Raw genomic sequence first — 14,254 nt, 5'->3', positions numbered from 1 at the left:
CGAGTATTCCAATGTGCTCGACCCGAGCATTGAGCACCCGGGCATTTTAGTGCTCGCTCATCACTAGTTAATACCAGTCATGTATTATCCTGTATACATTTTTTCCCACCAAATTTGTGCAGAATAGTGCAAAGTGTGCACATAGCCTGAAACAAGATTTTCACCATATTTTTTCATGTATCCAGGTCTACTATACAGAAAGGATATAACTAGAGAAATTGAAAGCAAAAGAACTGTATTAGTAGGAACCTAATAGTGGAAATGCATGTTCCCGGGGAAGAGATTGAAGAAGACACAAGGTCAGGTGACACCGTGTTGCAGTTACTAATTCTAAATGGCCTGGTCAGGCCGAGAAGGGTGGAGTTGGTGCCAGAACCTACACCAGGCAGATCGTGTGGCTGCAAGGTTGGCTTACAGCTACCATCACCAGAGAAGGGTCCGAGAACAGTCAGATGCCGGAGAAAGCCTGATTTGTGAGGAAAATCCATGACCAGTGCCAGTAAAAGACTGTAAGCAGCGCCAGTAGATGACCATAACCAGATGCAAGCCAGGCTCAGGAGACGATCTGGCTGTATTAGAGGACTGTTCCTGTACTCCCAGCATAGACGTACAGTACAGGGTGTGGGTTGGGGCCGTGCTTCAGGGAATGGAGATGGCCAGTGCGACGAGCACACTCTATACCCAGTGACTCGCATATTTATAACTTGTGGCCTAGCAGGAAATACCAGTGACCCCCGCTGGGGCCCATGTAGTGATCAGAGGAGCTTAGAGAGACTACAATGGGGATGGGCCTAGAACTGAGAGTGAAGCCTGAAAAGCTGACTCATAAAGGCATTAATAGTGTTTGGAATTACTGTGTTCTGATAGTGTCATAACATACTGTATTGACCTTGTTACTGTAGCCCACAATATAATGCTTACCTGTAGATATTTATACTGATAGATACTGGTTGACTACAACTGTTTCCTCATTGTCTGCACCTTTGCATCCAAGTAACTTGCTTACATACACATCCAGATATATATTAGATCAAAATTACACCTGGTTTTGTAAATAAACTGATAACCTCAGTATGACATATATTTGTTAAAGCAGGTAAGTAAGAGAGAGTTATTATCCATATTGGTTTACAGGAACTCGCCGCACCATTACCCCAATGCAGGTTTTACGTCACTCGTATCCTCAGAATGAGATATATGAACTATCAATCTATAAGGAACTGGAGTACATTCCTGTAGGAGGGGTACAGCACTTATAAGTTGAGACTAATTCATTATGTGGCATATGCCTCTTAATAAATTAGACGCATCTTACTCCAATACGCCCCTTCTTTAAGATTGGAGTGATACATACTAATAAGGATAGTCCGCTAATCATGGGCCACTGGTTTGTGCTCCTTCGCCCTTCCTGAATTTTTTTTCCAGCCAGCCTCTGGTGGGGACCCTTAACGGCCTCATGAGAGTACACTTGCTGTGTTCCAAATGGTTAATCTCTTCTTTTATTTTCCCCAGGAGCTAAGTACTGTAGGTCTGTATCTTCCATTTTCTCTGTTGAAATAACATGCCTGCTTTGCAAGAATTAAAGAGTTTGTATGGAAAAGGATTTGGATTCATATGAAGAGTTTGGCTGAAATCAGCTTCTATCACTTGCCAAATGTAAAGGAGAAGAATATATAAATGTAATGTGACACAGCTACGTAAGGTAAATTTTGCATAAATGAAATGTTTAAAGATTTCATAAATGGGTTGTGTGCAAACAGGTTTAGAAAATAAATAAAATACAATGGATGAAAATATGACCTTTATTTCTAGTATATGCATGATTGTTAACTTTATGTGCCAGAAGAAAAGAAATCAAGTATTTGATCTGAAAATTTCAAACTATTTCAAGCGTATCGACAATTGTAAAAAAGTCAACTGTAAAGATAATTGACCACACTAATATCTTCAATCATATATAATTAAGCCAAAAAAGCATATCCAAAAACCTCTGTTTAATAAGCCTATCACTACATGGACTTTATAACATCTTGTTTCTAATACAAATAGAGTTTTTTATATATTTCTCAATATTTGACAGACTTTTAATAGACATAGCAGTGCATTGTAGGTACTTATTATCTAGGTATAACCACATTCTTTCCTATATTTGTATCCCCCTATTCCATATTTTTTTATGTGTTGAAATGAAGATGTTTTTAGCCTTTTTCAAAAAAAGCCTTTTTTTTAGTGTTTGTTAAGGTAATTGGTCAAACCTTATTATTATTATAAACCTATTGGGTGTTTCAAAGTAGCCAGAAGCCTCCCTAACAGTTAGGCTATGTGCCCACGTTGCGGACCTGAAGCATATTTTTTACGCTTCTCCCTGGCGGGAAAATCGCATGCGGATATTACATGCGGTTTTCCCGCCAGGTAGAAGCGTTTGTGAGGCGTCTTTGCATGCATTTCCGCATGCGGGTTATCAAGCACTTCTCCAAGCATCACTTGGAAAAGTGCTTGACAACTTGTTCAGAATGGTAAAAAATAAAAAAATAAACTTTATACTCACCTTCTGATGCATTCTCTGCCCCGTCCGGAGGCTTGAGCGGCTCACGCTGTTGTGTGCAGGACCTGCGGTGACGTCATTGAGTCATGTGGTGGGTCACATGACTCAATGACGTGGCAGGTCCTTCAGACAACAGCGCGACGGAGGGAAAACATCAGAAGATAAGTATAAACTTTATTTTATTCTTTTTTTTACAGGTTCTTTGGTACCCAGGTCTGGATGAGAGTCTCCTCTCATCCAGACTTGGGTACCATCCGCACATTGATTCCGCTGCACTTCCGCAAAATTAATGAACATGCTGCGGATTTTTGACCGCAGCATATACGCTGTGGAAAAAACCGCAGCAAGGGCATTGACATTGCGGAATGCCATTGGGGACCATGGGGTGCGGATATACATGCGTTTTTCAAGCGTTTACGCTGCGGAAATTCCGCAGCATATACGCTTGAAAAACGCTACGTGGGCACACAGCCTTAAAGGTTAATTGAAATGTAAAACGTCTGGCAACACTAGGCAGAGAGCACTGTCAACTGATTTGTTCAATAGGAGTTACGGTACTTCTTTCTGTTGGAAAGAACCAACAAGCCACCAGACCCAAGAAATCACAAGTCTCTAAACCACAATTCATTAAAACGAGTGATATTTATAGGAGATGTAGAAAGTTGTGAGTAAAATAATGGGGAGCAGATAGATGGTGCAAAATTTTGCAGTTTCTGTGATGTAATATGTATATTTTGGGTCCTTTCCCTTTCCTTTTCCCTTTCCTTTCCCTTTCCATTATCCTTCTTTTCATTTGCTTTTCTTCCTTTCCTTTTCCACCTCCTTTCCCTTATCTTCCTTTCTTTCCTTTGCTTTTCTTGCTTTTCTTTACTTTCAATTCCCTTCTCTTACCTTCCCTTCCCTTCCTTTGCATTCCTTACTTTTCCCTTACCTTCCCTTCTTTTTATTTTCTTTTCTTTTACTTCCTATCTTCCTTTCCTTCCCTTTCCCTTACCTTATTTTCCTTTGCTTTTCTTTACTTTCAATTCCCTTCTCTTCCTTTCCAGAAAAAAAGGAAAAAAAAGAAGAGAAGAGAAGGGAAATGAAAGAAAGGGTACGGAAATGAGATAAGGGATAGAAAGGAAAGAAAATATATTTTCCTATCAAGGTTCTTCTTGAGCCACCTGCTTCTGGTGTATTATCAGAGGTGTTCTATATGCTTTTAACAATCAGAAGTCTCTCACTTCGGCTATCCCTCCCCTCTTGCAGCATGCAGTCTCACAGACACACTGAGATACACACTGAGAATGATACTGCAGCTGCTTCTTTTTCCAACTTATCTTTAGACAAATTACATTTTTTGATGATTGTGATTTTTTTAACATTCACAAGAAAAGGGAAACTACATGTAAAACTTTATGATGTAGCATTCTTTAAAGAGGACCTATGACCAGGTCAAAAGTGGATAGTTTTTTTAAATACATTTTATTCCCGCTGCTTCCCTTAGTATTCTATTTTTTTATTTTTTATTTTTTTATAGTCCGATAGAAGGCTCCTATCTATGTAGCTTTTTATTTAGTGCTAATTTTTGTGGTCTATACCTGGGGTCTTACAAGATAAATATACAGAGTAGCCTAAAGACGTGACCCCAGAGATTCTTGTAAGCGCCACCCTCTTAATAAAGACCAAAATATTAGCACTTTATAAAAAGGCCCTTATCTCTGGAACTAAATGGCGGCTGTAAGTAAAAAAAAAGGAATACTTGGGAGCAGCGGAAATAAAGCAAAAGCAAAAACTGGTCACTTTTGAACTGGTGACAGGTCCTATGTAAGGAAAAGCTTGGCATGCCATGAATGTTTGTTAGTTGCAATTTGCTTAGTCTGGCAACTCCAATGCAAAGTGGATAAGAGGTCAAACTATGCAAACTGCAGCTGGACCACCCAGGGGATACGTTGCAATAAATGAGGAATACGGTGGTTCAGAGTCTGTGCTGCCCAAGGTTCCAATATACGATCACAAAGGTAAAGCATTGATGCTTTTTATATCAACGCATTTCAAGGTTTTCAAACCTCTTCATCATGACCAAACTACAATGATAACAACCACAACCAATCATAGTGGTTTGGTCCTGCTGATGAAGTTGCTCGAAAACCTTGAAATGCGTTAACATAATAAACTGCATTCATGCTTAACCTTCGTGTGTGATCGTATCTTTGAACCTTGGGCAGTGCGAACTCTGAAGCACTGTATTCCTCATTTATTACAGCTGTTTATAATCATAGGTACATTTTGGATGTCTAACCAAACCTATATACACGTAAGCCAAGAGTTGAGCAAATCCAATGAATATTAGCCCCTTTCCGATGTGGTTAGTAATAGTACGCACCACGTCGGAAACGCCGGTTCAGCAGGGGCTCCGGCTCTGTGCCCACACTGCACCAGGCACCTGTCAGCTGATTTATACAGCTGACATGTGCCCACAACAGCCACAGGTGGAATCACGATCTACCCGCTGCTGTTGACCAGTTAAATGTCAATCTCTGACAGCGGTATTTAACTCGCGCTTCCGGGAAGCGAGTCCTAGGCCCCACCCATCGGTGACCCCATCACTGATGGGTTGGCATGACAACCCGGGGTCTGCAGCAGACCCCTGTGGTTGTCATTTCTCAATTGCTATGAGCGCCACCCAGCATTTCTACTACATAGAGCATTTCTACTACATAGAGTCGATCCGCTCATTGCCTCTATGTAGCAGAGGCGATCGGATAGCTGCTGCTTCTAGTCTCCTGTGGAGAATATTGAAGTATGCAAAAAGTGTAACAAAAAATGTTTTTAAAAATATTAAAAAAATTAAAAAAATCTAAAAGTTTAAATCACCCCCCTTTTGTCCCATTCAAAATAAAATAATAAAAAATAAACCCCACATACACATATTTGGTATCGCCGCATTCAGAATCGCCCGATCTATCAACATAAACAAAGAATTAATTCAGTCTGTAAACGGTGTAAGGAGAAAAAAATTCCAAACGCCAGAATTATGTTTTTTTTGGACCCAGCAACAATACAATAAAATGCAATAACGGGCAATCAAAACATTGGCTATACCCCAAAATGGTATCAATAAAAATGTCATCCCGGCGCGCAAAAAATAAGCCCGCACCCGGCCCCAGATTCCGAAAAATGGAGACGCTATGGTTCTCGGAAAATGGAGCCAATTTTTTTTTTTACCAAATTTTGGAATTTTTTTTTACCACTTAAATAAAAAAGAACCTATACATGTTTGGTGTCTATGAACTCGTAATGACCTGGAGAATAATAATGTCCGGTCATTTTTAGCATTCAGTGAACGTGGTAAAAAAAAAAAAAAAAACAACTGTGGAATTTATTTTTGTTGCAATTTCACCGCACTTGGAATTTTTTTCCCGTTTTCCAGTACACGATATGGTAAAATCAATGATGGTGTTTAAAAGTATAACCCGTTCCACAAAAAATAAGCCCTGACATGGCTATATTGACCAAAAAATAAACGAGTTCTGGCTCTGGAAAGAAGGGGAGCAAAAAATGAAAACGCAAAAGTGGAAAATGCTCTGGTCATTAAGAGGTTAGGATTCACTATGTATTTCAATTGAACACTAGACAATCAACTTTTCTTTCCTTTGAAAAATCAGAGATATTTTTTCAAGGGTGGGTTGGTTTGATCTACAAGTAAAGTAGCAATTTTTCTCAGACTTTAAAAAACTAACGAGGTAAAATGCAGCACTTGTACTCTGGAGGGACACTCCCCAGACCGCTTGCTGTTGGTCTGATACTTAATTCTTCCATTGAAACCACGGGTTTGAAGGTGAAATTTTGCAGTAAGGATGTAAAGAAAAGAAAGAGTTCCATCCGAGCCAGACTTTCCCCCAGACAAATTCGCTTTCCTAGCCAGAGAAAGAGAGAGAGACCATTAATTACAGAATGGCAGGGCTTGATGATATTAAAATTCATGTAGCTATTAAATAAAAATCATCAGTACAGTAATACTTTGCAATTAGTTTTAAGTGACTCTTTAAAGTCTTCTTTCTTAATTTTAAAGTCAATTACGCTAAATCAGAGGCCTTGGACATATCTCTCCCACAGACTGAAGTCTCAGAAGTTATGACTAAATTTCTATTGAAAAGGCAGAAAGAATCTTTAGGGGTCCATATTCCCTCGGATTCTAATAAATTATTTGAGTTTAACCATCAAGCTTTACTGAGTAGAACATATGGAGATCTATTGAAATATTGAAATTGAAGCTATCTTGGTTTGGAAGAATGAACGCCATCAAAATTGACATTTTACCTCTTTTCTTGCACATTTTTCATACAGTCCCGATCTCTCCTCCTCATAGCTTCGTTCGTAAACTAAAGTTAGCTATGATTAAATTCATTTGGGGTAAGATTAAACCTTGCATAAACATACAGATACTCTCTCGTCATAAATCAATGGGTGGTGCTAGCCTTCCAAATTTCAAGAGATATTTTCAGGCCTCTGCCTTGCTGAGAATCCTAGATTGGCACTTTTATGCAGACTCTAAACAATGGGCAGGGGTGGAACAGGAAGGCTTAGAAGTCCCTCTACAACATCTACCATGGTGTCAAGAAGACTCAGTGTCCTTGGTCAAGTGCAAATTAACTAGGGAAACACTTAGATCATGGTATGCCCTGAGGAAAAAAGTGTTTCCAGATAAAACTAACAGTCCACTCATATCAATATTTTATAACTCTTCCTTTCTACCCTGACATCTACGCAGGTCCTTCCTCGGTCGGTGGGCAGTGGAGGATACCCGATTGTTTCAAATATTGAAAAATGATACCTTCTTTTGTAACTTTACAAACAAAATCTCCAAATGTGAAAATCAAATGATTTGAATACTTGCAAATGTGATCCTTTCTAGTAGCACATAACCCTAATGTAAATTCGCTCTCAAACTACACCTTCTTTGAGAACATGTTCCTTGAGGAAAATGGACCGATTGACGCTATTTCTGTGATCTATGAGGGATTGGGTAGAGAGGAAGGAACAGAGAAGCTGGCATATCAGCGAGCATGGGAAAGGGACTTGGGGATTAGCTTGTCCCCTTTTGAATGGGCAAAAGGGTTTCTCTTCACACATAAGCTCACTAATGCTGGGACTGCACAAGAGAAGAACTATAAAATACATGATGGTATCACTACCCTTTTAAATTACATGCAATATACCCTACAGTCTCAGAAATGTGTCAGAGATGTGAATGTGTAGTGGGTTCCATGATTCATATCTGGTAGGAGTGTTCTAGAATTAAACCATTTTGGCTGAACATATTCGATAATTACCAACATATCACAGGTAACAGAGTAACAAGGTCTCCTCAAATAGCTCTCCTGTCAATTCTCCCTTCTTAAATAGGTACTCAAAAGAAAGACCTACTTCAATTTTGCTTAACAGCGGCATGGACGGTAATCCCTCAGTTTTGGAAACTTTAAAACCCACCTAGCATATTGGATTGGTACAATCAAATCGTGAATTTATGTAGAATGGAAGAACTTTCTGCAGAATGTAATGGAACCAACGATAAATTCAGAAGGGTTTGGAGCGGATGGATTCTGTTTCAGGATTCACATGATTTTCATACCCTGTTTTAACACTTTTAACAGATTTATGTGATTGTGCTCATAAACAGCTACATTGGCATAAGGACCCCCCCTCTCCATCCTTCATCCCATGTCTTTTCTCTCTCTTTTTCTTTCTTCTGTTTATATGATTTCTTCAGACATAATATAAAAGTTACCTCAACATAAGAAGAACCTCTTATTGGTGATTATTACATAAACAATATGATGTTCAAGGTATTACAATGTGAATTGATATTGAAAGAGGTGATCTCATTGGAACTGTAGACATTTTATATATTGTTATGTTTTCTTCGAATTCAGCATATTTTTTTATTTGCAAAATGTATAATAATCAATAATTAATGTTTGGTTAATGTTTAATAAAACAGAATGAATATAAAGTCTTCTTTCCAAAAATAGTATAGAATGGAGCAGGGGTGGGCAGTTTATTTTTATGTGAGGGGCCATGTGAAAGACCATCACTGTTGTAGTGGGCTGATCAAATAGGCTGATGTTAATTCTGCTCAATATTAATATTGTTATTAAGAAAATGTATTATTATTAATGTTGCAAATTAATATTAACTGTATCGCTTAATATGGAACAGAATTAAAGGGAAACTGTCAGCATGATTTCACTCAATCTATTTATTTGTGCATATAACTCTTTCAAAGTCCAGCAATACCTTTACATGGCGAATCCATTCCTCCATTACTGAGAAATCAGAATTTGAATTTATATGCAAATAAGGCTAAACAATTATTTGTAGATCTGATGCCTCTGTCACTCCAGCTCTATTCTCCTCCCCCTTGCCTGAAGACACACAGCATAGAAGCTGTCAGTCAAGTGGTTCACGGCAATGGTGAGCAGGGAGTGGAGCTGGAGTGACAGAGGTTTCAGATCTACCATAGCACTTCAGTATTTGAACTGATATGCAATTGAGGCTAATTTCTGGAGTATTGGAGGAGTGGATTGTATGAAAAGCCATTGCTGGACTCATCCTTGAAAAAGCTACATGCACATATAGCTAATTTAAGGGTGAAATCCTGCGGCCAGTTTCCCTTTAAGTATGTTGACTAACTGCTACTATTAAATCATATTAAATCATGTTATGATAGGTATTATTGTAACACGAATTCTTACCCAACAACCCTCCACATAGCATAATAACCTCACTGCCCCCCCAAACAGCATGGCCTCACTAAGCCCCCTCACACAATATGATGGCACACTGGCATTTTCTCTTTTTGGGCTATGGCCCTACATTTCTCTTCCATCTCCTCATCACACTTCTTCTATGTATGTTTGGGAGACATAGAAGCTTCTTGAAACCTACTTTCTGGCAACATCCAAGCAAAGAAAAGAGAAGCTACAAATAAAACTTTATATATCACACCAATTTAAAGGTGTGATACTGTTTTTGGATGGATTTCTTCTAGTGCTGGAAAATTGATTCAAGAATGATTTGCCAAGCGTGCTATAATAAAATAATCAAAGGACAGAGTCAAAGTCATAAAAAGTGTAAAAACAACACTCCTTACCAGCTGCAAAGGGCATGTGAGCATCATTCTTCTTAAAAAGACCTTTTTCATCCAAAAAATTGTTTGGGTTGAACACGTTTGGCTCAGTATAATACTCAGCATCATAATGAACGGAAGTCAAGAGCGGAGTGATTAATGTTCCCTAAAAGAAAGATAAAATTAAATAAATAAACAGAAAAGAAAGGGCAGTTTAATTCACTGGGTTGATATATTCTAAGATGTCAGAAATAGAGATGAGCGTTGTTCTACTCGAACTGTTCGCCAATCTCAAATTCGAGCTGTTTTGGGCGGTGTTCGAGCCTTTCGGCGAACACGAACAATTTGAGAAAAATTCGGCTGTTCGAGGTTATGTTCGATAACTGTTCATGCACTAAAATCATAACTGGATTTTTTCTCAGTAATGATGAAAATTAATGTTAATACGTAGTTTGAGTGTACAGCGGGGTGGGGGGAGGGGCAGGGGATGGATCTCTGCAGGAACAATGAAGATCTCCATTTTTTTTTTCTCTTTCCCGCATTTACAGTGGGGAGGTGCAATCTGTCAGCCTATCAGCAGCGCACACACTGAGCGAAGTGCTTTTTTTCACACAAGCAAGGGCATGTGTCATTGGCAGCGTATGTCACATGTCCTTGACCTATAAGACCAAGCCATTTTCCCCGTCGCCACCATTTTCTCACTGCTGCAGCTGCGTGTTAGACGGCACCGCTGTTGCTGTGTGCGCTATACCTTGTTAATTTCAAGCCAATTTTCGCACAAATCTACAGATAGCTTGGGAGTAGGGAATAGTTGTGATTGCAGTCCTTTTAAGGACTAGGTTACAGCATTTCCTACAACTTTTATCAGGCAGGTCTGTGCTCTTAAATAGATAGATTGTGGGAGTAAAGACTAATTGTAATTGGAGTCCTTTTCAGGACTAGGTTACATCAGTTCCTATCAGTTTTTGCCAGGCAGGTCTGTGCCAGTGCTGTGCAAGTTTTTTTCACAGCATTTGGCTGAATCTAGCAAAGCTAATCCTTTTTGGCCTATTGCAGAGTGTGTTAGTGAGTGGAGTAGCCTATCTGTGTTGCAAGATATACCACCTGTGTATAGAATACCAATTTTTTTACTGCACCTAGTGAAGTAAAATCTTTTGGGCGTAGCATCATTCTATTAGTCCATCTATACTGACCTCCATCAGGTTGCAAATTGAATATAATTTTTTTCTGCATCTAGCTCTGAAAAAATATTGGCCTTCTAGCTGTGTGTGGGACTTGTTGTATTAGTCCATCTATACTGACCTCCATCAGGTTGCAAACTGCATATATTTTTTTCTTCATCTACCTCTGAAAAAATATTGGGCTTCTAGCTGTGTGTGGGACTTGTTCTATTAATCCATCTATACAGACCTCCATCAGGTTGCAAACTGAATATATTTTTTTCTGCATCTACCTCTGAAAAAATATTGGGCTTCTAGCTGTGTGTGGGACTTGTTGTATTAGTCCATCTATACTGACCTCCATCAGGTTGCAAATTGAATATAATTTTTTTCTGCATCTAGCTCTGAAAAAATATTGGGCTTCTAGCTGTGTGTGGGACTTGTTGTATTAGTCCATCTATACTGACCTCCATCAGGTTGCAAACTGAATATATTTTTTTCTGCATCTACCTCTGAAAAAATATTGGGCTTCTAGCTGTGTGTGGCACTTGTTCTATTAATCCATCTATACAGACCTCCATCAGGTTGCAAACTGAATATATTTTTTTTTGCATCTACCTCTGAAAAAATATTGGGCTTCTAGCTGTGTGTGGGACTTGTTGTATTAGTCCATCTATACTGACCTCCATCAGGTTGCAAACTGAATATATTTTTTTCTGCATCTACCTCTGAAAAAATATTGGGCTTCTAGCTGTGTGTGGGACTTGTTGTATTAGTCCATCTATACTGACCTCCATCAGGTTGCAAACTGAATATATTTTTTTCTGCATCTGCCTCTGAAAAAATATTGGGCTTCTAGCTGTGTGTGGGACTTGTTCTATTAATCCATCTATACAGACCTCCATCAGGTTGCAAACTGAATATATTTTTTTCTGCATCTACCTCTGAAAAAATATTGGGCTTCTAGCTGTGTGTGGGACTTGTTGTATTAGTCCATCTATACTGACCTCCATCAGGTTGCAAACTGAATATATTTTTTTCTGCTTCTACCTCTGAAAAAATATTGGGCTTCTAGCTGTGTGTGGGACTTGTTCTATTAATCCATCTATACAGACCTCCATCAGGTTGCAAACTGAACATATTTTTTTCTGCATCTACCTCTGAAAAAATATTGGGCTTCTAGCTGTGTGTGGGACTTGTTGTATTAGTCCATCTATACTGACCTCCATCAGGTTGCAAATTGAATATAATTTTTTTCTGCATCTAGCTCTGAAAAAATATTGGGCTTCTAGCTGTGTGTGGGACTTGTTGTATTAGTCCATCTATACTGACCTCCATCAGGTTGCAAACTGCATATATTTTTTTCTTCATCTACCTCTGAAAAAATATTGGGCTTCTAGCTGTGTGTGGGACTTGTTCTATTAATCCATCTATACAGACCTCCATCAGGTTGCAAACTGAATATATTTTTTTCTGCATCTACCTCTGAAAAAATATTGGGCTTCTAGCTGTGTGTGGGACTTGTTCTATTAATCCATCTATACAGACCTCCATCAGGGTGCAAACTGAATATATTTTTTTCTGCATCTACCTCTGAAAAAATATTTGGCCTTCTAGCAGTGTGTGGGACTTTCTCTATTAGTCCATCTATACTGACCTCCATCAGGTTGCAAATTAAAAATAATTTTTATCTGCTTCTAGCTCTGAAAAAATATTTGACCTTCTAGCAGTGTGTGGGACTTTCTCTATTAGTCCATCTATACTGACCTCCATCAGGTTGCAAATTAAAAATAATTTTTATCTGCATCTAGCTCTGAAAAAATATTTGGCCTTCTAGCAGTGTGTGGGACTTTCTCTATTAGTTCATCTATACTGACCTCCATCAGGTTGCAAATTGAATATAATTTTTTTCTGCATCTAACCCAGCCAATAGTTTTGGCCTAATACCACAGTTTGGCCACTCAGCTCTGCTCGGTTCCCATCCATTGTTTTTTTGTGCAAACAACTCCAGAGTTGTGAATTAGTTAACCACCAAAATGAGTGGAAAAAGGCCTGCTGCTGGTGGAAAGGGGAATAGGCGTGTTGGGATGGGGAAAAAAGGTTGTGTCCGTGGGGTAGGTGTTAAAGCAACAGTAACATCTGCAGAAGAAAGACCATCTTCCAGCCAAACTAAAATGTCTACTTCTTTTAGCGGACAATGTGATAAGATCCCTTTCTTACGGCCACACCAATCGCTACAAATTCCAGATGAGGCACAAAAACAGCAGGTGCTTCAACGGATATCAAGTGCTCCTTTAAGTGGGCTATCCTCCACATCAACTTCAACATCACAAATACTCCAGTCCTCAAAGGTGTCACCCCAATCGCACTTGCTTCCTCACAGCTCCCAAATCTCCAGCTGCCCGTCTGAGTATGAGGTAGAACAGATGGTTGAGTCTGCAGAGCTGTTTACTTATACTATAGCCTGGGAATCAGAGGTCGACTCCAGTGCTTCTGTGAATCCAGACGAGGAAATGATCTGCACTGATGCCCAGAATCTTTATGAGTCGGATCCAGGACCAGACGCAGAAGGTTCTGACCATAATGTAGACCCTCATTCCCAAACTGTAACTCCTGTTGGTGGAGACAATGAGGAAGACGATGATAAGACTCAAATACCTGATTGGAGCGACAACTTTAGTTTTTTGTCAGGGCAGGAACAGGTTGGCTCTGAGGACGACGGGTGTGATAACGCACAGGGTGATGATGATGAGGTTGGAGATCCCACTTACTGTCAACCCACAGTCAGCCAAGAGATGAGGTCAGCAGAGGAGGTGGAGGAAGATGCTAGTGACGACGAGGTCAGGTTGCGCCTTCCTGGACAGAGACGTAGTACTGGAAGCACGTCAACAACTGCATCCTCAAACACAACTCTGCCTCTCACCACAAGTCGTGGTGGCTCTTCAGGTCGCATGGGTGCTAAGCCTTGCATAGCCTGGGCATTTTTTCAGATCGATAAAGATGACCCAACTCGTGTTATCTGTAACATTTGTCAGCAAAAGCTAAGTAGAGGCCAAAAAATACATAGTTTGAGTACTTCATGCATGAACCGGCACATGGACATGAAGCATAAGTTGCAGTGGGAAGCTCAGTGTGCTACAATGCGGCCTAGCCGGCCGGGCCAACCACCGTCTGCCATATCTTGTGCATCCGCGGCCTCTTCATCCTCTGTGACTGGGGGGACAGCAGTCACACCTGTTTTGGGGCGCAGACCTGCCACCTCTTTACCCGCAACAGCCAGCGTGATTGGCAGGTCATCATTTTCTTTGGAGGTGGTAACACCAGCTGGTGTTGAGCGCTGTCCGACATCGATAGCACCACCTTTCGATCAAGGCAACCTAACATGTCCGCCTGCATCTTCCTCACAGACCGGCAGTTTGCCGGGGACACCCTTATCAA

At 39.9% G+C, this 14,254-nt stretch overlaps 1 protein-coding gene across 4 annotated transcripts in view; it reads right to left on the bottom strand.

Annotated features, from left to right (window-relative positions):
- Positions 1-4,003: 4,003 nt before the first annotated feature.
- Positions 4,004-14,254, bottom strand: part of LOC141154941 (cytochrome P450 2F3-like) — a 335,736-nt gene continuing 325,485 nt past the window's right edge. For all 4 annotated transcript variants that reach the window (XM_073641507.1, XM_073641509.1, XM_073641511.1 and 1 more), the window contains 2 exons: positions 9,681-9,822; positions 4,004-6,444 (listed from right to left, as the gene is read on the bottom strand). In XM_073641507.1, the coding sequence (XP_073497608.1) occupies positions 6,263-6,444; positions 9,681-9,822 (324 nt within the window). In that variant the 3' untranslated portion in view covers positions 4,004-6,262. The remainder of the gene's footprint in view (positions 6,445-9,680; positions 9,823-14,254) is intronic.

Source organism: Phyllobates terribilis, unplaced genomic scaffold (assembly GCF_046119375.1).
Source record: "Phyllobates terribilis strain yellow unplaced genomic scaffold, ASM4611937v1 Scaffold_7__3_contigs__length_470593459, whole genome shotgun sequence".
NCBI lineage: Eukaryota > Metazoa > Chordata > Amphibia > Anura > Dendrobatidae > Phyllobates > Phyllobates terribilis.
The sequence above is the reverse complement of the archived record's forward strand: the minus strand, read 5'-3'. Positions and strand labels throughout refer to the sequence as shown.